We start from the raw sequence: 26,999 nt of genomic DNA on the forward strand, positions 1-26,999 counted from the left end.
TACAGATGGCTAGTCCGCCCCTGAAATTGTCTATGCAAACGTTATTATTAATAATAATTTAATTTTTTTTTTTTTTAATTTATAATTTTTATTTATCTTATTTTCATTTTGCAATCATCTTGCGACCCCCACTTTGGGAACCCCTGCTCTAGAGCAGTGATGTTTTGGGGCTGTTGCTGGGCAACACAGACTTTCAACTCCTTCCAAAGATTTTCTATGGGGTTGAGATCTGGAGACTGGCTAGGCCACTCCAGGACCTTGAAATGCTTCTTACGAAGCCACTCCTTCGTTGCCCGGGCGGTGTGTTTGAGATTATTGTCATGCTGAAAGACCCAGCCACGTTTCATCTTCAATGCTCTTGCTGATGGAAGGAGGTTGTCACTCAAAATCTCACGATACATGGCCCCATTCATTCTTTCCTTTACACGGATCAGTCGTCCTGGTCCCTTTGCAGAAAAACAGCCCCAAAGCATGATGTTTCCACCCCCATGTTTCACAGTAGGTATGGTGTTCTTTGGATGCAACTCAGCATTCTTTCTCCTCCAAACACGTCTTGTTGAGTTTTTACCAAAAAGTTATATTTTGGTTTCATCTGACCATATGACATTCTCCCAATCCTCTTCTGGATCATCTAAATGCTCTCTAGCAAACTTCAGACGGGCATGGACATGTACTGGCTTAAGCAGGGGGACACGTCTGGCACTGCAGGATTTGAGTCCCTGGCTGCGTAGTGTGTTACTGATGGTAGCCTTTGTTACTTTGGTCCTAGCTCTCTGCAGGTCATTGACTAGGTCCCCCCGTGTGGTTCTGGGATTTTTGCTCACCGTTCTTGTGATCATTTTGACCCCACGGGGTGAGATCTTGCGTGGAGCCCCAGATCGAGGGAGATTATCAGTGGTCTTGTATGTCTTCTATTTTCTAATAATTGCTCCCACAGTTGATTTCTTCACACCAAGCCGCTTACCTATTGCAGATTCAGTCTTCCCAGCCTGGTGCACGTCTACAATTTTGTTTCTGGTGTCCTTTGACAGCTCTTTGGTCTTGGCCATAGTGGAGTTTGGAGTGTGACTGTTTGAGGTTGTGGACAGGTGTCTTTTATACTGATAACGAGTTCAAACCGGTGCCATTAATACAGTTAACAAGTGGAGGACAGAGGAGGCTCTTAAAGAAGAAGTTACAGGTCTGTGAGAGCCAGAAATCTTGTTTGTTTGTAGGTGACCAAATACTTATTTTACCGAGGAATTTACCAATTAATTCATTAAAAATCCTACAATGTGATTTCCTGGATTCTTTCCCCCCATTTTGTCTCTCATAGTTGAGGTATACCTAGGATGAAAATTACAGGCCTCATCTTTTTAAGTGGGAGAACTTGCACAATTGGTGGCTGACTAAATACTTTTTTGCCCCACTGTATAGCAAACCATGATTTGATTTTTCATCAAACACAGTAGTATTTTATTAAAGGTAAGAATAACTTACTCTTCTTCCGTTCTATGCCTCAAAGGTCCATAATCAAATCTGTAAATGTCATGGAGGTTCTGTAGGGTGTATGGGTTGAGACAGTTTGACTCTAGTCCTTGGTGGTGTACCATGTACATAATAGGTGCTGGGACTTTGTCAATTCGTGTTACAACCTATAGGAAGGTAAGATATTTATAACATAACACGTTTAGCAATCAAACAAACTATGGCGAGGTTTAAAAAATAAACATTCAATTACTAAGGAAGAAATAAAAGGGTATATAATAGTCTATTGACTTGACAAATATGTATGGTGTATATCTTGGAATATAATGTTGTTTGCTACTGTTGTTGTTTTCAGCTAGCTGGCTACATAATGTTATAACTTACATCTGAAATGTAAGAGCGATACTAAATAAAAACTTTCCACTGTGAAAACGTCTGCCCTAATCTAGTTTGGGACGGTGGATCAGGTCTATCACCTTGGTCTGTCTCGCTTTCAGGATCGGACTCCGGTTCAAACATATACGGCTCTACCGACGCCATTGTAAAACTGATGTTCCGCTCGGAGCCGAAAAAAGCACTGTTAGACATGGGCGGAGCCTCTCTGGTGGTTGACTAATCAGAACAGAGTGGCCGAGCTGACCAATCGGAGCACACTGGGCTCACAGGGAGGCGGGGGCAGGAGCTCCAACAAGCCGTTTAGGACGGAGAGTGAATGCTGGTGAATACACATACTTTACAGCAGGGGTCTCCAACACGTTGATCGCGGCTTTTCAGTAGCTCGCCGCTTGATTATCCATTATAGCGTAGTAAAGTTGCTTCTTGATTTTTCGGCCGCGGCTGGACAATAACGTTTTTTTAAATTTTAGAATTGTTTCTGTCACACGAATATAAAATTGGTCGGTGAAGCAGAGATCAAGGAAAAGACGTGACAGCGGCACAGCGACACCACACACGGAGCAGTCTGCTTTCTCCACCAACACCAGTCCAGAACCAACAGCAGAATGACCCGCTCTGAATCAGTCCGTGTCGCTGCGGCTCAGACACACAGGGAGGGATTTGTGTTTCTGAAAAACACTCGTTATCGTCATGTCAGGTTTTTGGTGGATTTAATCAAGTCTTGGATTGCAAAGTATGAATGTCCTCTTGCTATTTTCAGTTGTTAAATACTTGTGTAAAGTTTGTGAAGGCAGGAGGAAAGCTTCCGCGATCACCGTCTCCTCCGTTCCTCCAAACCCTGCCCCCTCCTGAAAAATAATGAGTGACAGGCTGATAGTGACCCGATAGAACCTTTATTATTCACTTAATCACTGATTGAGATGATGAAGCTAACTTAATCTCATACATTCATGGGATTTATGCAACAGTAAGACAGAGAATGTAAGTGTGCACCCACATGCAGTATTTTTGTTTTTATAATGCTGTTGTAAATACTCCTGTTATCTGCTGTGTTCAGACTTAAGTCATGTGTGTGATGCCACTTTCAAGACATTCAGTGTCCTTTTTTTAACAGAAGACCGTAGCTAGAAGCTGCAGCTATACCGCAGAAGCATTTGTTTTTGAGGATGGAACAATTTCACACACAGATATAGGGAGGCTAGACATATACAATTGATTTATTATGGTTTATAATGTAATGTCAGGATGAAAAAGATGGCTGAACTGTTCAGTGTCAATCCTGTGGAGATCTCCAAAATAATGTTCAGCTTGAGTCTCAGCAAAACTCACAACATTTCTGGAGCCTTGTAGACCCAGAAAACTATAAGAACATTCACCAAGCAGCACTTAACATGTCTGCTTTATTTGGCTCTACAGACCTTTGTGAAGCAGCTTTTTCTGAAATAAATGAAATCTAAATACAGAACAAGACTGACTGATGAACATTTAAATGACTCTATTAGAGTGAACCTAAGTGGGTCCAGCATACACCTGTATGGTGGACTCCATGCAGTGCCATTCATCTCCCTAACTGTGAAAAAGAGTGAATGCACTTATTTTATACATGTGCCATAAGATGTTTGTATGGTGGTGATTAAGGTGATGTATTTACTATGTGGGCCATAATAAGAAGTGAGACATTTTTGTTTTCTTGGACCTTGATGTGAAGTTAAGATTGTTGATAAGCTTTGGGTATTGATTTCACACGTGTATAAAAGTAGCTTAATTCAACTGATGAGTGCTATGTGAATAGATGTAAGCGGTGCGATGCAAGTAGCTCTTGGCCACTTTCATTTTTTCAAAGTAGCTCTCAGATGGAGAAAGGTTGGAGACCCCTGCTTTACAGAGATGCTGTATGAGAAACCAATGTGAGTCTGGAAAATTGCACAATATAAATCTATTTTAGTATACCTCAACAATGGAATTATGATCAGTAGAAATGGCCATGACATGGGACCTTTTAATTTATAGAATTATAAATGAATTCTATGACAGCATGGTACTGGATTGTTATATGATGGATTTTGATATTAACGAGGCGGCCGCGGCAGTTAGCAGCTAGCGGCTAGCTAGTAATTATGCTAATTTACACATAAATCGTTATGTACTTTTATATTACGCTGATGTAACAGGATCTAGTGATATCCAAGCAACAGAGCTTAATTTAGCATGATACTTGTGTGGGTTGTAAATGAAACCACTTGCAAATATATACAAATAAAATATATATTTATATGTTGGTATATATGTATATGTATGTATGTATATATTTATATATATATATATATATATATATATATATATATATATATATATATATTTATATATATATATATATATATATATATATATATTTATGTATATATTTATATATATATTTATGTATATATATATATATATTTATGTATATATTTATATATATGTATATATATTTATATATATATATATTTATATATATATATATATATATATATATATTTATGTATATATTTATATATATATATATATATATATATATATATATATATATATATATATATATATATATGTATTAGGGCTGTCAGTCGATTAAAAATATATAATCACGATTAATCGCATGATTGTCAATAGTTAATCGCGATTAATCGCAAATTAATCGCACATTTTGTATCTGTTCTAAATGTTCCTTAGAGGGATATTTTTCAAGTCTGTAATACTCATATCAACATATGAGTGGAAAAATATGCTTTATGCAAATGTTTGTTTATCATTTGATCAATGACAAATATTCTCATGAATATTAAACATAACAACATCTGAACATTAAAAATATCCGCCTCAATTCAACCTGGAACCTCTCTCATACAGTGTGTGTGTGTGTGTGTGTGTGTGTGTGTGTGTGTGTGTGTGTGTGTGTGTGTGTGTGTGTGTGTGTGTGTGTGTGTGTGTGTGTGTGTGTGTGTGTGTGTGTGTGTGTGTGTGTACACGTGTGTGTACACGTGTGTGTACACGTGTGTGTACACGTGTGTGTGTACACGTGTGTGTGTACACGTGTGTGTGTACACGTGTGTGTGTACACGTGTGTGTGTGTGTGTACACGTGTGTGTGTGTGTACACACGTGTGTACACACGTGTGTGTGTGTGTGTGTACACTGGATCCTTGGAGCTATGTGCAACTCAAGGCATACGTTCGAACGGGAGCCGCCTGGACGCTGCAATCATGTTGCGCTATCTGTGCTGAGTGTGCTGACTTTTCGTACAATGTCCCACTGTCTGGCTACCTGCATAAAGTCAAGTGCTCGGCGCAGTTGTCTGCGAAATGCCGCTCCTCTGTTTTCATTGAAACAGCTCCTTATATCCGTTAGCGCAGCTAGCTAGCACCAGATGCTAACAACAACAATACATGTAAGGTGTGCGCGTTCTCTCTCGCGCCACACATACACACACCCTCCCGGTCCTCCCGATGGCCAGTTGGTGCCTGCCGGTGAGCGCGGAAGTGTGGTCTGCCGCAAGCGGACGGCAGGAGCGGGGCTGTCGGCATCAGCTTGTAGATGGTATTTTAAACTCGATGCGCTCTGAAACTATGGGGCGGCCGAGTACAAAAAATACACATGCGTTAATCGCGTTAAAATAATTAGTGCTGTTAAAAAATGTTTGCGTTAACTTGACAGCCCTAATATATATATATATATATATATATATACACACGTGTGTGTATGTATATATATATATATTTATATATACATTTAAAACTATAAAAGTAGGGTAGACATGTGGAGATTATCCGGCTGGAAAAAACGTGCATTTATCAAACAGGTTTGTTTTCCACAGACCTTATTTCCAGCTATTTTCCAAAACCCTGTGGAGAAATCCCGTAGCTTTTTTGTCGAGGGAACCAGCAGCTTACCTCCTAGTTTTAGGACGCGTCACTGCACCACTCTATATGATGCCAATATAAACAAGGTCGTTCGTCGGCTCTGTACATCAATGCCGACCTATGCTCAAAAGTAAGTGAAGAGTAGAAAATATAACAAGGTATTTGCTATAGGGAAATGTCCCAGCAGTCTAGGATAATGAAGGTTCTAATCTAATAATAATACTCATAATAGCAGACATCTTTTAACAATGACCACAATATAATTATTTTAATAAACCAAATATGAACAATTGAGGAAAATGAGGAAGAACTGATGATTCAAATGTTGTAGTACAAGTAGTAATGTAGTTTGTGCATACATTACTATTGCAACAAATGTGTTCATTTTCTTCATTATTAGTCGATTTTTTTGGACGAATGCTCTTGGGCCAGTGGTTACAATGGTGGGGCCAGTGATAATAAAATTGAAGAAATGTTACCCTTAATGTCCACCCCTGCGCTGGATGTAATTCTCCCTGAGTGAATGTAAATATTGGCTCATTTGAACTTTGTCTCCAGTGTTTCTCAACCAACAGGCCTGTTTACAGTGCTCACATGGACTGGTAGGTTTCCATGAGGTCTGCTCTAAGGCAGATGAATGGACCTTTGATCATGGGTCTCACAGTGAGCATCTCTCTGTTGCTGCAGGTGTGGAAGGCAGTGAGCATGCTGAAGGGAAGACAGAGAAGAAGGGTGAGGAGCAGAGAGAAGCTGAGGACCCTTCCGATCCTCTAGATGCTTCACATCCAGACCAGCCCCCTCTGCCTGAGGTTATAGAGCTCACCAGCATCCACACTGGTAAGTAAAGGATGGAGCTCTGCTCTGTTTTATAATTGTTATTATTATTTATCACAATCACACACATGCGTCACAGGTGTCCTCCAAGATGGCATCACGTTGATTTGTCTCCGTCTCTGTCAGTGTTTGTCCCATTCTCGTTTTTTTGGCATTGACTACCCCTTGTGCATACTGACATTTTATACGTTTTATTTAGTTTTTTTAGACCCGTTTAGCACATTAAGGTCTGCTGCGCTTTAAAAGTTTTTAGGATGTTTTTCGTCGTTTGTGCCTGTGCCTCGCTGTGTCTGGATTGTTTGCTCTCTGCCTGAGCTGTTGCTCTTTCGGACTCTGGATGGCTGCCTGTCCTGCCGTGCTGTCGGGGGCTGATCGACTTGAGCTGCTGTTCCTGAACGAAGTGTGTTGCAGCACAATGTTGCCTCAAGTTACCCTTGTGTTCGCTCTTTTTCTGGGATTAATTGTCAGCCCGCATGTCGGCAAAGCTGATGGATTGCCTCCCAGCGATGTCTTTGTTCACTTTGGACATTCGGATGGTGGAACCTCTGGAGCGCTGACTCCATCGGATAATTTTTACCAAAAGCGGATGTTTTACAGCACAAAATGCGCTCCCCGTATGCCCTTATGACTCTGGACTCGCTAATATCAAAGGATCGGAGCCGCCCCGCCCCCCTGAGGAGTGACTCGTCCAGAGCCCATGTGAAAAAAATCCTCTTCCAGACTGTTAATATTGTTATTGCTTTTACTGTCTGGCAACGTTAACATTAACACTGGTCCCGAGTGTTTCTCTGCTTCCTTGCATCATTTGCCAACTCCGAATGTTATTCAGAGCGGATCGTAAGGGCAGAGCTGGTGGTGTTGCAATATACACTGCTGAGAAACTACAATCAATCAATCAATCAATCAATGTTTATTTATATAGCCCAATATCACAAATGTTACATTTGTCTCAGTGGACTTCACAGTTTGTACAGAATATCAGTATGACAATACGACACCCTCTGTCCTTAGACCCTCACATCGTACAAGGAAAAACTTCCAGAGAAAACCCCACAGTTTAAAGGGAAAAATGGGAGAAACCTCAGGGAGAGCAACAGAGGAGGGATCCCTCTCCCAGGACGGACAGACGTGCAATAGATGCCGTGTGTAAATTGAAAAGATAATACATTTGCAACATAGGTAGTCCAAATGTTTTGAAATGCGTGTGTGTATAATAAGAAGATGAATCCACGAGGATATCCATCCAGGACTTATGATCCAGGACCGCAGCCACGACTCAAGATCCAGGACTCGCAATCCATGACACAGGACCGCAGGATCATCCATGACTCCGGATCCCGGCGTATATAGACACCAAAAAGAAAGAAATTTGGGGAAGCTGGGTTAATCGGAACATGAGAGTACACAGGTATAGACAGAGAGAAGGAAGAAGTAAGATGTCCCCCGACAAACTAAGCCTATATCAGCAAAACTAGGGGCTGAATCTAATCAGCCCTAACTATAAGCTTTATCAAAAAGGAAAGTCTTAAGCGCACTCTTAAAAACGGATAGGGTGTCTGCCGTCCGAACACAAACTGGAAGCTGATTCCACAAAAGTGGAGCTTGATAAGAAAAGGCTCTGGCTCCCATTGTACTTTTAGAGACTCTAGGAACAACCAACAACCCTGCATTCTTGGAACGCAATGCCCTAGTAGGACAATAGGGTATAATGAGTTCTTTAAGGTAAGATGGCGCCTGCCCATTAAGGGCTTTGTAGGCGAGAAGAAGAATTTTAAATTCTATCCTGTGTTCTATAGGGAGCCAGTGTAAGGCAGCCAGAACAGGAGTAATGTGGTCCCTTTTCCTAACTCTGGTTAGTACACGAGCTGCAGCATTTTGAATCAGCTGAAGCGACTTGACTGACTTCTTGGTACACCCTGATAATAAGGAGTTACAATAATCCAGCCTTGAAGTAACAAATGCATGGACTAGTTTCTCTGCATCGTTTTGAGGCAAGATATGCCTGATTTTTGCAATGTTACGTAGATGGAAGTAGGCGGTCCTTGAAATTGATTTTATGTGGGCGTTAAAGGATAAATCCTGATCAAATATAACACCAAGATTCCTTACAGTCTCACTGGAGGCCAAATTAATGCCATCCATAGTTAATATATCTTTAGATAATTTGTTTCGTAGATTCTTCGGGCCAAGTACAATAACTTCAGTTTTGGTCGTGTTTAACATCAAAAAATTTAAGGTCATCCACGTTTTTAAGTCCTTGAGGCAGTCTTGAATTTTATTTAGATGATTAATTTCATCAGGCTTGATTGATAAATATAGTTGAGTATCATCCGCATAACAATGAAAGTTTACAGAATGATTCCTTATAATATTGCCTAACGGAAGCATATATAGGGTGAACAAAATAGGTCCAAGCACTGAGCCCTGTGGCACTCCATGGCTAACTTTGGTTTGCATGGAAGATTCATCGTTGACACGTACAAACTGAGAGCGTTCAGATAGATAAGACCTAAACCAGCCTAAAGCAGTTCCCTGTATGCCAACTAAGTGCTCTAGTCTTTGCAATAGGATATCATGGTCGATAGTATCAAATGCAGCACTAAGATCGAGTAAGACAAGAATAGAGACAAGTCCCTTGTCAGAGGCTATTAGAATGTCATTTGTGACTTTAACCAGAGCTGTCTCTGTGCTATGTTGTGTTCTAAAGCCAGACTGAAAATCTTCAAATAAATCATAGTTTCTTAAGTAATCACACAGCTGTTTTGCGACTGCTTTCTCAAGAATTTTTGAGAGGAACGGAAGATTAGAAATAGGTCTATAGTTGGCTAAAACCTCTGGATCGAGGTTGTGCTTTTTAAGAAGCGGTTTTATCACTGCTACTTTGAATGATTTTGGAACATAGCCTGATAATAAAGACATATTCATAATATTTAATAAAGAAGTGCTAATTAATGGAAAAACTTCTTTTAACAGCTTAGTTGGAATCGGGTCTAAGATACACGTTGATGGTTTAGAAGAGAGAATCATTGAATTTAATTGTTCAAGGTTTATGGCTGAAAAGCATTCTAGTTTACTATCTAGTGTAATATTATTAGAACTTACGTTTCCGGGAGCTGTTGATAACACTATACTGGTCAAAGGCAAGAGGTCATTGATTTTGTTTCTAAGAGTAACAATTTTATCGTTAAAAAAGCACATAAAATCATTACTACTGAGTGAATCATTACTACTGAGTGCATACAGTGCTCTGTCCTTCATTCTATTTCAATTCCAAGGCAATTTGAGTTGCTAGCGGTCCAAATAACTATAGCAAATGCTCCTCTCACTGTTATTGGCTGTTGACTACTAGCCCTACTGAATTGTTGTCCAAGTTTTCATCTGAAATCATATTATTGGGTGATTTAAATTGGGACTGGTTGAGTGATAAATCTTCACAGTTTAAGCAGGTTTGTGATTCTTTGAACTTCACTCAGTTTATTGATAGTCCCACTAGAATAAACCCTGCCAAACCCAATAATGATGACACCCTTATAGATGTCATTCTAACAAATGCAGCTCATAAGTATGTGTCTGTTGGTGTTTTTCCTAATGCTATCAGTGACCATTGCACTATTGCTAGCGTTAGGAGCCCTAAGCTGCCCAAAGCCAAGGGCCTTATCGTGCTCAGGCGCTACTTCAAACACTTCTCTGAGCAGGCTTTCCTACACGATCTGGCGGAGGTTAAATGGCACTTGGTTAATTCCATCTGTCGATGTTGCTCTCCAATTCTTTATTGATCACTTTGTATTGATTATTAATAGACATGCCCCCCTTAGAAAATGCAGAGTTAAGGGAATAGGAACACTCCATGGTTTACTAGAGAACTATCTGATCTCATTCATGATCGAAATAAGCAATGGTCTTTAGCTAGAAAGTCTAACACTACTGATGACTGGATTCTTTTTTGTGTCCTCAGAAATAAATGTTCAGCCCTTATTAAAAAAGCAAAAGCTGATTACTATCTGAGCTTTACCCCTAATTGTTTTAATGACCATTCTAAGTTCTGGAAAACAATTAAATCACTTCAGAACAAGAAGGTTTCTAGATTCCCACAAAAACTGAAGGTCAGTGATTCTTTTATTTTAGATACAAATGATATGTCTAATGAAAGAGGTAAACTCTGGGGCAGAGCCGGGAGGCCAATAAGGTGTAAAGTGCCACAAACTGCAGGTCATATATTGGCCGATAGGCGATCACTGCAGAAAGGAGCAATATCCATAGACCCCCATGTTAAAATGCCCAACTTTACAGCAGAAATAAACATGTTTATACCCCTGGATGCAATACAAATTATTCTGGATATAGTTATATTCCACCTTCATACTTATGGATTGGTGAGTGAATTGTTTTATAACGCAACCCTTTTAGTTATATTAGGTCTTAATTTTTTTGCATAAAGTAGGGCGTGGTCACCTTGAGTGACAGGTCTCTGCAGTGACTGCTCCTTCTAGCTTTCTGTCTCTCTGCTAGTAGCTCCGTTAGCTCAGTAAGCTCCAGGATGCTACAGGGGCTCAGCTGCGAGGCTGATAAGCAGTGTTGGGCAAGTTACTTCCAAAATGTAATATATTACATATTACTTATTACTCTCTTTTGAAAGTAATAAATTACATTACAATATTACTGTCTCTGAAATGTAATGAGTTACACTACTTTAGTTACTTTTTAGTTACTTTCACCAAAATAACCGCAAAAGAATAGCTAGGTATTTTAAATGCTAAAATGTAGTTTAGTGCAGCTCATTATGCATCCAGTGAAGGGCAATGTGGTATAGCATATCAACTGTGTAGGCCCTTAAGCAGTGCTTGAATTGGAATAAAAAAGGTGCCAGTACTCTAAATCAGCAACAAGTATTTGGCACAAAGTCATAGTATATCCTATAATGCTGGTGGGTTTGTCTCTTTACTGTATATTTTAGAAAGGCTCACTGTACTTAAACAAAATGACTCAGGGGGCATCTGAGATTAGAGGGGGTGCAGTGGTAAAGTGCTATTTTTGTAAGTGGGGAGTGGACCTGAAACCCTCTAGTCTAGGGGGGTCCGGGGGCATGCTCCCCCGGGAACATTTTTTTTAAAATATTGAAGTTAGATGCATCAATCTGGTGCAATTTGAGAGCAAAATGAAGAGATATATGGATACCTCTCAACATCCATAATGAAACAACTGTAAACAGATTTACTTTTTCTTTATGGATATAAAAGAAAGTAAAGCTTGACTCCTACTGGCTGGTTAAATGACTCCTCGTCCCTGAGGCCACTACCAGTTTTTTGTGCCATTTTGCTGGATTTATTTGTCAATAGCGTTGCTGCACAAAGTGATAGCCCTCTAGTTTAAATCTACTACCCAAAAAGAAACATATGGAGATGGGTTACTATTTAAAAAAAATTGCAAATCTATTTGGGAACAGTGGAGCCGGGCCTCAAATCCTATAGGGGGGTCCGGGGGCATGCTCCCCCGGTAAGATTTTTTTTTAAAATGTTGGACTTAAATGCATCAATCTGGTGCATTTTGAGGGGGAAATAAAGAGACTACACCCATATGAAACAAAAATGTATACATTTAAATAATCATAAAATCATAAGTACATGGCCATAACCAATAACATACAATATCCAATATGAAAAAACATTGAAACTTGTTTATTTATTTGTTTTTGGTTCATTTATAGTTGTGAGTGTGTCTGGGCTCCTGAATCGGCCTCTCCTGTCTCCCTCCTCTCCCCCCTGCTCCTCTTTGAGGCAACAGCAAAGACTAGTTTTAGCTCTCAACAAGTTTATCTTACCTTTTTTCACCTAGTTAACATTTTGTTTGTATTATTCATGCATATTTTACGAATCACTACCCCCTCAAATGGAAATATGTGTTTACATAAATGGTGACCGAACCGTTTGAGACCCACTGAGATAACTTAAACTAAGTTAACTATCGAAAGACTCAGAGAGTAATTTACCTCACCAGAGCTATAGTTATCAGCCTCTCAGTCTGACAGCAAAGGACTCTCCCTCCACCTTGTTGTTGAAAAAGCTCCTTATATCCGTTACCGCAGCTAGCTAGCACCAGAAGCTAACAAAAATACACGTAACCGGTGCGCGCGCTTTCTCGCTCGCTCGCGCCACACATACACCAACACACACCCTCCCGAGCTTGAATGACACACAGAGACCAATCGAGGGCATTAGTATGATCTGTATGAAAGTGGCAATGTCGGCAGGCCACGTCATGTAGACAGCCAGTCACCCTCTGTGAGGCAGAGTCAGACCCACATTTGCGCTGCAATGCGTTTACAATATATACGTATATTGCCGGCGGCTGAGTTCCGGCATTTTACTGAGTACCAGCAAGGTGCCGGTACTCAGTAAGAAGTGCCGGTACCACATGGGTAAAAATCAGAAGTGCCGGTACTGCGTACCGGTGAGTACCGGCCCAATTCAAGCACTGCCCTTAAGGCTACTAACAACTTGTATTACAGGGCTTAGTTGAATACTCGATTCTGATAGTAAATACTTAACATGTGACACGTTGTTAATACAGCAGTACAGACCGCTGTCAAGGACTATAATGAAGGTTAACATATTGTATATCAAGGCAAATATTATTTAAACCATGCTCATGGTTTGAAATGGCAAACATTGAAAGACAAAAGTATTATTAAAACCATGTAGCCTACTACATCATCACCTTGGTCCCATCATATACGCTGGGAAGAGAATATTTACTGTGCTTGAAAACTGGTATCACATCATCATGTGAGGTTGACTTTGTGACCTGGAGAACATTTCAGCTGCAACATCAGCTCGTTGATAATAAGCTTGGGATATGAGATATTTTTGTAGCCATTCGTGGTGAAGGCATCTGTGCTATTGTATGCATTATTTTTGACCCAACATTTCTAAAGGCATGTCAGAATATATTTTCACATGAATATTCTAGCCATTGTCTATTTTTATACCACAAGCTGCAAAATGACCGCCTTACCCCACTGTACAGGCGGGTAGTTGTTTAGATATACCTGGCACCTGCGGGCCGCAGAGGGGCGGCGTAGTTTCGGGCAACGAAGACTGCTGCTCCGGGGATGGCGAGTCAGGCGGGAGTAAGTTAGTGTCCACAACGGAGGGTAACGTGATGACCGCATCTGACCTGTTGCTACTGTCTGCAGTAGATGCAGTGTTGCTGGCGTTTAGTGATGGTTGCTTTAACCATTTTCGTATAAATGATTATCCACAGATCAGATGTGTGGCACTGCTGTGAAAGCACTTTGGAAATGATGCATGCGCAGCGGAGCAGGTCACGCGCACCTGACACAATTTGTTGTTAGTATTTTTCGCTACGTTCTCTTTTTTGAATGGTTGCATAACGTTCAACTTCCCCGAAGATCTCGACGCGAAGCCTGAAGAGTAAACACCAGGTTTACTAATCTACCCGCACAATTTGTCCGGTGTCGGAATGTCTCGCTATGTTAGTACATTCTTAAAAAACAAAACACCATTTAATTTCGGGTTAAAATGTGTTGTAACTGCGTTACTGAGCATTGTAACGGGTAATATATTACCCACATTTCATTAGTAATGCGTTACATTACTTCGTTACAGCAAAAAGTAATATATTACTGTAACTCCGTTACTTTTGTAACGCGTTACACCCAACACTGCTGATAAGGGGAACACAACTTGAACTCGGAAGTGTTTGTTGTGTTGGTGCCTGGTGGAGTATTCTTCATTTAAATATCGGAACTTATCTTACTTATCTGCGGTTAAAACAGACCGTCCCGGAATAGAGTTTCTTCGGTAAGTGAAATTCAAGCACTTTATTTCTTACTGGTCTTTTTATTCAGCTAAGCTACATCTGTGCTAACGATGCTATCCGTAGCATACAAGTTCAAACATATTAGAGAAGTGTAAAACATTAAGAAGGATTATACTATACTATACAGCTTCTGTGTGAGGTTGGTAAAATAAGGTCATCCTCGTACATTAGTTAGTTTGCTAGTTAGGTAACTGTATGCATTGATATTGTTTGATTTAAATTTGCTATGCTCGACGATGCAGACAGCTAGTGTCACAGTGGTGTTGAAAACTAGCGTACTGTATATGAGATTAACCTCACTATAAGATCTGTGTATCTGAAAAATATGAATCTCACATTTCCAGATGGTTCCAAAAATAACGTTAACGTAGATATTGCAATATGGTTTGTTGAGCTGGAGTTGATTATTGAAGCTTACTGGTTAACGTTACCATCATATTACATTACATTACATGTAATTTGTTAGACGCTTTTATCCAAAGCGACTTACATACAGTCAGTACTGTGGACAATCCCCACAGGAGCAATTTGGGGTGAAGTGTCTTGCCCAGGGGCACAATGACATGCTGACTGCAGTGGGACTCGAACCTGCTATCCTCTGATTCGAAGTCCAGCACACAATGTAATATTATTACCAATACTTACTAAGCATTTTATTATCATTAAACTGGAGAAACTGACTTATTGTGGCAGCAGAACGTGAACATGTAACTTAATACCTGCATTTAAGGACAAACAATTGCGTAGTCAATGCTTTAGGGACAAGGAAATGATTTGTTTAAATATTAAATATGACGTTATGTGTGCTTCTGTGACAATTAAGCTTATTCATTGCATTACATGTGTTAAAGATGTTTGTCTTTTACCCTTACGTGTGTGTTACAAATGAATGTGAATATGGCATAGGACATATCGTTTATTTGACTGTCTCATGAAAAACTATTCCAAAGTAACAGTAAAATAAAAAGGAACCCAACTAGACAATAATACACAATCCAACTGATAAGATACAGTAAGGGCTTTGATATCCAGCACTTTTTTTAAGGATAATCAAAAAGATTAGGACATGACGTTTGCATGTAAACAAGTCTGTGACCAACACATTGTTACTTTACTATCTGTTTGTTTAAAGTTTCCAGGTGATTCAGTCAGACCAGAGGATGCTGACCACGAGAGACAGACCGAGATTCCTGACATCAGTGAACTTCAGCATGGACTCAAAGATACCTTTCATAGTGTACAAATAATCGAGAAACATTCTGGTTTAAATAGATAAAGTAACAACTATAATACACTGATATACATTCCATTAAACATGACTAAATACTGACATCAGGGAAGTTGACTGTTCCTTCCTTGCAAAAAGTTACATTTAGACTTTACCAAGCAACAAGCAACATGATTTTTTTGTCAGCTTTCACATGTCAATGTATTTAAGGCAATTATTATTTTACTTTGTGAAAATTACTACCATTTGTCTCTCCATATTGTCTGTAAAAACGTGGTAAAAGTGGTTCTTGCAGTGAGACAACCGAACAGCATGATTCTACAATTGCACTAAATTCTGATAACAGTTGAATATTATTTTAATAATAACATATATTTTATTTTAATGTTGATTAGCTGCATACTGTCCATTCATAATCTGATTCTCTTTGTAGTAGGGCTGCTCGATTATGGCAAAAATCATAATCTCGATTATTTGGGTCAACAATTGTAATTGCAATTATTAAATGTGATTATTCATTGACTTTGAAAACCATTGTATTTTAAAACAAATACAAATAATAATTTGAACTTTTTAATTGTTGAATTATACGTTCAGGGTAATCAACTGAAAAACCAATACAAAATTAAATAAAATAAATTATGCATTCATATCTCCATTTAAATAAATAATATCAAAATAATAAATACCAATAAACAAGATCAACAAACATGTTACAGTGCACTGTCACAACCTGAAAACTCCTCAACATATAGCCAACATTTTGGTAAAACATATTCAACATATTCCACTCAGTTAAACTTTAAAGGCTGGAAATAAATGTTGAACTACAATTTAAGACCAAATAAAAATGTTTTGGCCACCATGGCAAATGCTGGTAGGGCTGCTCATGTCATCCCTTAAATATGTTTTGCTAACTAGGGCTGCTCGATTATGGCAAAAATCATAATCTCCATTATTTGGGTCAATAATTGATATCACAATTATTAAAAACGATTTACTTTGAAAACATGAATTTATTGGAGAAAAAACATCTGAACAGTATGTTTTAACAGTTGATTACCCTTAACTTTAAGTATAACTACACTGAAAAACCAATACAAAAAATAATACAAAAAATGTATAATAATAATAAAAAAATTATCGTTATATTTCGCTTACGTTGTTTTCGTAATCGTTGCAAGCCGTAATTGCTATTCAAATACGATTTAATTGAGCAGCCCTACTTTGTAGTACCAAGTGATGAATTTCAAAAACACATTCAAATAGTTTTGTATTTATTTCTACAGCATGAATAACACACTTATTCTGTTTTATGTTTCTTGTCATTTCTGTTAGGAAAGGACATACCTGAAGGACACAACTGCCTCACCATTGTCTCCGAGGGGCAAGAAGAAAATGAAAAGCTGATAAGAGATTAAAAACCAATTCAAGAAACTACACTTTTATTGTGAACACAAAGATCTGCACACTGAATAGTGTTGGTCCCGTTAGTCAAACAGGACCATCATTTGTTTGTGACAGCGGTGCCCATTATGGGCTCACAGATGTAGTTAGGTGGTTTCTTCATCAGGCCTGGTCCTCCTCCCAGAGAAAGACCGCTCCACCTCATTCCTCTCCAGCCAAACCCACAGACAGGCCATCCGTCACACTGAGGTTTCTCCCAAAGTCTCTGCAACTCCCTGGACACCACGCTGTCTCAATTGATCCACACTGTGAATATGAGAGGGGAAAATGTGTGTGATAAATGCTTTAGACAATAAGAAATATGAAGTTAACTGTAAGGAGTGGCTCAGTTTTTTAAAAATAAAAAATACTATTACTGTATTTCAATACCTCACGTCTGAAAGTTTAATTTAAAAGAAGAAGAGGCACCTAAAATGAAGATTGTTATTTCAATACATTTAGTTGATTTTGTCTTTTTAATTGTTTAAAGTAGATAGAACTGGTACTTAGAGTTTTAATACAGTCTGGTTGCAGAGGAGGCACACATGTAAGAGCACTAACTAGCTACCATCACATGTAACTAAGCTTGACTTTAATTTATTAAAAGTATAATTTAAGTAACAGCAAAAAATCAAAAACTAAAATCATGCACAAACGTCCATTTATATATACAGTCTATGGTCTAATGCAGGGATCACCAACTACATTTGTCCAAGGGCCAACATTTATCCAATAGACACTATCGCAGAATTTTGAATTTGTTGACCGGGGAGGGATTACATTTTGTAAATGTAATCAGTTACTAAATACTGAATACATGCTCTGAAAGTAATCAGAATACAGTTACAGTTACGTGTCTTAAAAAAGTAACGTTTTCAGATTACTTTTAGAATACTTTTGGCATACTTTCTTTTTCCATAACAGATGGGTATGTTTTGGTGAACAGGAGACACTTATTTTACTGTTTTAATGGCTTATCAAGAACTCAAACACAACATCTTGGTGTCATTCTGGACAGCTCCCTCTCATCTGCACCCCACATAAAAAAACATCACCTGGACTGCATTCTTTGTACTGTCTTAAAACATTTCCTTGGAATATGTTATGAATTGTAAGGTGTCCTTGGGTGCTTTGAAAGGCACCCCTAATGAATTATCATTATTTTTTATTATCTGAAACGATGTAATAACTTTTTTAACTTTTTCCAGTCACTTGCCCAATGCATTCAGCAGCAGCAGGCCATTCACTTTGATTTGATCCCGTTATGAAATGTCATCATTTCGACAATAAATAAATGCGACATAAATGTTATCTTACACATTTTATCTAACCATCTCCGTTTCTAACTTTCAATATATTTTAAAAGAGATCTCTCTCTCATCTGCGTGTGCGGGGGGGGCCTCACAGACACGCTGCATCTCTCTCTCGCTCACAGACATGCTGCAGGCTGTGCAGTGTGCACACAGTTCTGCAGGTAATGAATATTACATTTTGTGAGGAAACTTTTCCACCAATAATTCCAATAAGTATTCCAAAATGTATTCACTTCAGGTTTATGAAAGTAACTGTAATCAGATTACTCGTTTTTCAAATGTAACGCCAGCTGAATACAGTTGTCTCTCTGCTAGCTGCTCCGTGAAGCTAGAGGCAATCTGCCTGTTCAGCTCATCCAGGGAACACAACTTGCCCCCGGCCGTGTTTGTTTGTTCTTCATGCTTATATATCGGACTATTGTGACTCGCTCTGCGGTTGAAACAGACGTTGCATGAATGCGGTTTTGCGGTAAGTGAAATTTGAGTACTTATTTATGTGTTAATGATTTTAATCAGCTACGTAATTAATGTTACGGCTTGGGTTAGCGTGTAAGCGATTGGTAGCTACATCGGTGCTAACGATGCTAATAGTAGCCTCCAAGTTAAAATCATAGACTATATTTATAAAGGTTAAAACGAAATAGACAAGTGTTAAGTGGGATAATACTGCACAACAAACGGCTTCTGTTTGAGGTTGATAAAATAAGGTCATCCTTGTAACTTAGAGAGATGATTATTATTTAGGTAGGAACTGTATGCATCGCTAAGGTTAATTTAAATTGGCTATGCTCAAGTATGTAGACAAGCTAATGTCGAAGTAGTGTATGTGAAATCAACCTCACAACAAGATGTGTGTATATTACAATTATTAATGTCATATTTCAAGATGATTACTTAGATATTACAATATGGTTGGTTGAGCTGGAGTTCATTATTGAGCTTACACGTTAACGTCACAGTCATCTGAAGAACAAACCCAAAACTTGTTGTTTTTTATTAATTGCATTACCAAATTGGTATCAAATAAACAGCAAGCATTGGTAACTCAACTTCCAAAGTTACAGTAAAATAAAAAGGACCCTGACTCAGACAATACACAATCCAACATGTTCAACAGAAGAGAATCAGTTATATTGTTTGTACACATGGTACTTTACATAATATATCTGTTTGTTTAAGGTGTCCAGGTGATGCAGACAGGCTGGACCAGAGAGTGAGAGACAGAACTGGACTCCTCACAGCAGTGAACTTCAGCACAGGTACAAATATTATTTTGTTCATACTGTACAAAGAATCAAGAAAGTATTGACTTTAATATACTGATATACATTCCATTAAACAATACTAGATCACCTACACACCAGTGAAGTTGAGGGTTTTTTCTGTGCAAAAAGTTACATTTAGATGTTAACAAGCAATATGATTTTGTCAGCTTTCTAATTTAATGTATTAAAGGCAAAGATATTTAACAAATAGTGAGAACTGCTACTATTTATCTCTCAATATTGTCTGTAAAAAACGTGGTAAAAGTTATTCTTTCAGTGAGACAACAGAGCAAGCTTCTGCAGTTGCACTACGTTTTGATAACAGTTCAATATTATTTTGATAATAACATATATTTCAATGTTGATGAACTTCCTACTGTTCATTCATAATCTGATTGTCTTTGTAGCTCACTGTTGAAATAAAAAAAACACATTAAAATGACAAAATAATTATATATACAGCCCCTAAACACACAAACACACCGCTTTCATAAATAACACATTTGTTCTGCAATAATATGTTTTATGTTTCCTGTAATTTTTGTTAGGAAAGGACATGCCTGAAAGACACAACATTTTCTCCTTCTCTGAGGGTCAAGAAGAACATCCAAGAGGAAAATGAAAAGCTGATGCTATGAGATTTTAAGACCAGTACACTACTTTTATTGTAAAAACAGTCAGCTGATCGAATGCACCTATTTCCAAATCTACACTCCATCAGCTGATTATTTCTATTTGCCTCGCATGTGCCTTGTACCGCAGAGTTTGCAACATCACAATAAAATAGGGCCAATCTTCAGTCAGATGTGAATGTGTAATCTAACATTTTCAGTAAAAATAATGGACAAAAGGAGTGCAAATACAATTTATTGAAATGTGAACCAAAAGTTAATCAAATGTTTTAAATTAAGCGCACATATGGACAGAAGGTGTAAACCTATTAAATGTATAAGCAGGGTATATGCAGGAATCCTGAAGTCAAATGTAATCCCTTTTAAGACCTTTTTTAAGACCCTTTCCATACATTTTAAGACCTCATCGCAACTTTGAGTTCTAACCGGTTACATTGGCAACACACTTTACTATATTGATTGTAAGATAGCAAAACTAAACAGAGTGCATACAGACTACTGAAGCCTCCTTTCCACATGAACTTCAACCTCTCTGTGAAGGTCAGGTTTAATGCAGTATGCTGCTTTTTTGCTTCTGTAGACTCTGTGCTCTTTCATTCCAGTAAAACTCCTCAGAAACCATTAGAAACCAGTATTTGACCAATAAACAAAACAATTGACAAAACTTTGAACTATGAAATATGTTAAACTTTGGTGAGCTTCAGGGGGGTAATGCCATATAGGAGCTCCCTCACAAATACCCAGGGGTTAAATTGGGCTGGGGCTGTCCGGGGCTAAGCCCTGGCACATAAGACGATGCTCTGACTTCATCACCCTCACACATTTGTCATATGTTTACAAAAAAGGATATATATGTTAAGACTTTTCTCGTTCTTAATATAGACTATATTTAGGGTCTATATGTGTTGACTTTACTTTAAAATAGCAGATCTCTGTGACCGGATATAGTTTGGCTTAGACCCCGGCCCCACAAGGACGCATACGGTAAAACGCATAAGCAAGCGCAAAAAAGGCTTCCGTTCACACGCATTCGATTCATAAACGTGTCCGTTCACACTAGACCGCTGGAAATGCTGGAATACATATGTCAGGCATGTAAGTGGCGCTGCTGTCGCCCGAAATACACCAAAAGCAGCAAAGAAGACCCCGGAGCATGGTTGCCATGGTTGCCCTTCTGTTTATTCTCCGCGGTGGACGGCGTGTTCTCCTGCTGTATCTCTCAGGTAGTCCACCAGCAGATGAAAAACACCCACCTCTCCGCCTCTTCCAAGGAACGAGGGGACCGTGCGGCAGTTTCCGTAAAAAAAATGTTCCGCCGGTCAACATGTCCGTTAAAGTTGAAATCTTCCGTACAAAATTAGAAAAGTGCCGATCAGAGGTCTTCTTTGTTATTTATTGAGCTTTAAAACAAATTGATAACGACTCTGTTCTCTGTATAATAATATAATAATATTTAATAAACGGTGACTGCCTCTCTTTTTCTCCCCCTCTTCTGACAGCCCAGCAGCAGCAGGAGACGTGGGGAGAGGGAGGCGGGCTCTTTCATCGTTATCAGAAAATTATCATATAGGGCTTACACACGGAGCCGTTGGACCCCCAGAGCATTGCGTATGCCGGTCTACCCACCTTGGGACCCGTTACAGTAGTCGTTTAGTCCCCCCCCCCCCAACACAGAGCGGAGCAAGGCAACGAAACTTAAAATAATAAGCAGCATTTTATGGCGCGCTATGCATGGGGCCGCCTTGTGGGGTTTCCCGACATGTTGTTTCAGTAAATTAAAGGGTGTTTCATGTTGTCGTTGCTGTGAACCTTCTTAATACCTTGGAAAATGCCGTTTAATACTTTTTAATACTTTTTAATAGCCTTAATTTTCGCTAAATTGATTTATCAACTTTTAATACTTTTTAAGACCCCGCGGACACCCTGATAAGTAAACACATTTAGTCAAATAAAGTGACAGATTAGGCCTGTGCAGTTGGTATCAGGTTTGCCCAGCATGGGCTCCTCCATCAGTCCCTCACCCCAGTCCTCCCAGTCCCCCTCGCAGAGGAAAGACCCTCAGTCCTCTCCAAACCAACAGACAGGAAGTCCATCACACGGAGGTTTCTCCCTGAAGTCTCTCTAACTTTCTGGACACAACGCTGTCTCAATCCGTCCACACTGAATATGAGAGGGGGAAAATGAAAATAACAAATGCTTTAGACAATAAGAAACATAAAGGTGACTGTTGAGTTGCTCAGTTTTTTTAGATTGTCAATACTATTACTGTATAACTAATATATCAGGTTAAGAGGCACATTCAAATAAAGATTGGTCTTTAAATACATGTTGTCTTTTGAATTGTTTGTCTAAAGTCAAGGATCTAGAACTGGTACTTAGTTTTAATGATACAGTCTGGTTATTATGCTGTTTAGAAGAGGCCTCACAGGTAAGAGCACTAACTAGCTACCATCACGTGTACCTTAGCTTGACTTAAATGTATTAAACGTATAATTTAAGTGATATCAAAATATAAATAACTAATGTCATGCAAACATATTAATATTTGCTTGATTCCAGTGTTGAATTTAGCACAATTGCATACAAACGTTAAGGGATTTTAAGATTCTGAAGTATTATGCTAAAAACTCAATAACTTAGATTATTATTTATAGTTTTGCTGAATAGTTTCATGTCCGCTTACCTTAGAAACGTAAAATACCACGGCAGTGTGCCGATGGGGAGCATGTTAGCTTAGCTTGGTAGCTTCAGCTAGCTCTGGAACTTTCAGCTCGGTGGCAGCAGGTCCCGCCTCGACTCCGCCTCTTTGCCCTTATTTGGAGCAGGCGGGAGTTGAACTCTGACGTCAGTGTCGAGCCGTTAGTGGCTGACTCCGCCTACTAAGGGCTTCTCGGCAACTCTGCAGAATCCTATGGGTGACGTCACGGACCCTACGTCCATTTATATATAGAGTCTATGTTCACAACGAAGGATCACTTCTTCTTCAAGGCAGGGAAGGTTTTGCAGTACGCATTCTACTGTCCCGCAGCTGCTGCCTCTCTGTTGGACTCCGGTACTGCACCTTACTCACGAGACGTTGTAAAAAATGGGTGGAGGGCGAACGCACAAACCACTCCGCCAACGCCACAGTCACCCCCGTCGTGCGGGCCGGATGAGAATGTCTGGCGGGCCGGATGTGGCCCGCGGGCCGCCAGTTGGTGGTCACTGGTCTAATGCCTTTAATGCTCACTTCAAAAAGGCTGGTCACATTTTTGATGAGCAAAGTCATGACTGCATGGTCGTACTCACAGCCATAGTCAAGAGATTATCTCCCCTGTTTTGGATTTTGCTTCTTTCTCGGTCTCTGAAGTCTTACACGGTCTGCACTCAATTGATCCTAAAAACTCTGCCGGGCCTGACGGCCTCGACTCTTTCTTTTAAAAAATTGCAGCTCAGATTATAGCACAACCAGTTACTGATATTTATAATCTCTCCCTGTCCACTCACACACTGCCAGCTCTTGTATCGCCCCTCTTGAAAGCTGGTGATCCCACTGATTTGAATAACTATCGACCCATCTCAAATCTTTCCGTTTTATCAAATATTTGAGTCCTTAGTTTCTGCTCAGCTAGAGCTTTTTTTTTTTTATTCACCCAACATCCTTAACCCTATGCAATCTTGATTCAGATCAAAGCACAGTACTGTGACTTCCAGTCTGAAAGTCTTAGACCAGTGGTTCTCAACCTGTGGTACGCGTACCACCGGTGGTACGCCAGCTCCCGCTAGTGGTACGTGGAGGAATCTGACAGATATAACCTTTTTTTTTTTTTTTTTTTAATACATTTTTAAAAAAATAAATTTTTATTCAAAGTTGGGGAAGGTAATTTTGGAGAAACCAGCTCGAGTGAGCTAGAATTTGGGAATACACAACCGGAAAAAATATGCCACTTCCTTACAGAGCCTTCCACAGATGAAATATTTTTATGGATTTTTTGTCAAAGCACTTAGATATTCATTGCTATAGGGATGTTAAGAGCATTCCATGAAATATAACAACAAGTGTATCTCGAGCCGGTTTCTCAAACTTACCTACCCCACCTTTAACCTTTACACATACAGACATATAAAATACAGGAAACACAACTAAGTAAACAAAAAGATGAAAAGCAGTCACTACATTGTGCACATTTGGGACATTAAGGTACACTATTATTACTGCAAGAGCAGCTGATGGTAAGGACCTCAGACAACTTCAATTTAAAATAGGCTCTAGGGACAAGTGCCATCAGTTTGAGGCTTGATTGAATAACATTAATAAAAAAATAAATCATACTATCAAAATACTACAACGAATGAAAATAAGCTTGAGATAATTGAAACTGTGGTTTAAATTAGTTCTAATAGGCTATTGCTGTTTTTAGATTTAGAAACAAAAACATTTATTTTATTTTATTTCTGGCGTTGCTAATTACGACCTTACTACCCGCTAACGTTGCAAGCAAGCTAAAGAAAGAAGAAAGCTGAATGATGTTAAAAACGTGGCTCAAAACGGGAGGTATTCGGAAGAGAGGTACAGAGGAGAATATTACCAGCTAAAGTGAACAAGTGAATGAGGAGGAGGACAGTCATCAACCGAGCATAAGCGCAGGCTCCGCAAGCAACGCAAAAGTGATATGCACAGCCGCTGTGATGGAGGAGTGAAGTGACTCAGGGAGAAGGCATTTGCTCAAATAATGGAGAGAAGGCTGTGACCGAGGTCAAACGCTGAAAAAGCACACATTTGTCCTTAATTGTTATCTTTTTTGTTATCTTTTTTCTTTTCTTTTTTACTTTGCCACCACAGAAATGGCAAAAGCAAACATCAGCAGACTGAAGATGAGCTATTAGCCCTTAGGCTCATCTGCTCCTGGAGGCTTCATTATTATTGTGGAACTGAATTCCCAATAGGACATTTTCTGTTACGATGTAGGTTGTTGCAGGAGGCCTAAATTCAAACTTTGGTATAGGTCCAGGAAATGACATGTGTGTACAGTTGACATTTGTTGTGTGAGAATAAGTTATTATTTTGTTCTTTATAATCTCACTTAGAGAGATAGAGAGATTTTTTTTGATTTTTCAAACCACTTTTATTCACAAAGCAAATAACCAAACAGACACATTGACACACATTGTCAGTTCAGACAACGACTGAAAATAAGATCCTCATTCTCCACAGAACACAAAGCATTTTTAAGGCACCACATGGCCTCAAATTCTCCCACATTTTTTGTTAAGCAAAAGTAACCGTAGTCCGCTTTCAGTCTTGCTTTAACCATCCGCTTGAAAATCTAAACTGCATCGGTATCCAATGATTCCGCAACTTTATTCCTCCTGCTGAGGTAAATGGCCATTTTAGCCTGCCCCAACAAAAAATTCAAAAGCTGACTTTTGCACTTTTGCTTCTGACTGTACCTACAACCCAAAATGAACATTGTCTTAGAAAAAACCACATTAAACAAAATCAACATCTGAGTGAGTAACTGAAAAAGACAAAGGAGTCGACCACATTCCTTAAAGCAATGAAAAATGGTTTCCCTCTGTTCACAGAAAGGACAGGCGTCAGACACTGTAGGGTTGATAACTGAAAACGCATTTACAGCTACCGCAGCGTGGAGAATCCTCCACTGGAGGTCCCCACCCCTCTTAGTCAGCGGAGGCTTGTAGAGCGCTCTCCACTCAGGCCTCTGAGCCTCAGTCAGGCCCGGATGGGCTCTCCACCGGGTGTCCACTCGCTCCTGGAGTCTGCTCTGATTCAGCACCTTTGTCACCAAATAATAAAATGTTTTGTTGGAAATGGTGCTAAACTTAAAATCAGTAACATTGTCCAACTTTAACAAAAAACCCTCACAACGGAGGTCAGGAAAACATTGCATCTCTGGAAAAGAGTCATTGTCATTTGGAGACTTCAATCCGTTACAGTGAGCAGCGATCAACGCCAGCTCTCATTGGCTGAGCTGCTGTTTCCAGCTCTGCAGCAGGAGGCTGACCACCCGGACTGACCTGAGGCTCAGACGTGAGGCCAGGCCTGCAACGTTGTCCAGACGGAGGCCACACACCTCCACCACCTGGCCCAGCGTGAGGATCCTCTCCTCACAGAGTTTCTGTTGTAGAGAAGGCCCTACTCCACACACAAACCGAGATCCACGGACCACCGGCTCTCTGAGGAGCCAGAACAGTGAGCCACAGCACTCTGGTCTCTCTTTTTTGAGTAGTCCCCACACCTTGAAGAGACCTCCATAGAAACCCGAGAGATTGTTCAGGCGTAATCCTTTTAGGTCCATTAGGAACAGCGACTCAGCCAGACCCAGCCCACCACAGCGTTCCAATAAGGGCCGAGCTACGGGTCTCCAGACCAGGTCAGCAGGTCCAGTCAGGAACCTCTGGACGAACCGGAGCCTGAAAGCAGCCCCTCTGCTTGCCAGGTGAACCAGGCCATGTCCCCCCTCTTCCTTTGGCAGAAACTAACATGGCTTTTTATTTAAATTAAATACATAATATTTCACATCAAAAGAAACAACGTTTTAACAAATCGTAATAAATAATCTGATGACAGAATAGCTGAAACTTTAACAAAATAAATAACTCGGTTAACTCTAGTCATTAACCCATTTTTGTATAATGTAGTTAACTCCGTGTGTTGCTGCTATTATAAAGTGGGGCAAAAAA

At 39.5% G+C, this 26,999-nt stretch overlaps 1 protein-coding gene across 3 annotated transcripts in view; it reads left to right on the forward strand.

The window, feature by feature from the left end:
- Positions 1 to 26,999, forward strand: part of acbd4 (acyl-CoA binding domain containing 4) — a 63,982-nt gene that overhangs the window by 12,622 nt on the left and 24,361 nt on the right. For all 3 annotated transcript variants that reach the window (XM_079657237.1, XM_079657236.1, XM_079657238.1), the window contains one exon: positions 6,446 to 6,595. In XM_079657237.1, the coding sequence (XP_079513363.1) occupies positions 6,446 to 6,595 (150 nt within the window). The remainder of the gene's footprint in view (positions 1 to 6,445; positions 6,596 to 26,999) is intronic.

This window comes from Notothenia rossii (genome assembly GCF_949606895.1).
Source record: "Notothenia rossii genome assembly, chromosome: 11".
NCBI lineage: Eukaryota > Metazoa > Chordata > Actinopteri > Perciformes > Nototheniidae > Notothenia > Notothenia rossii.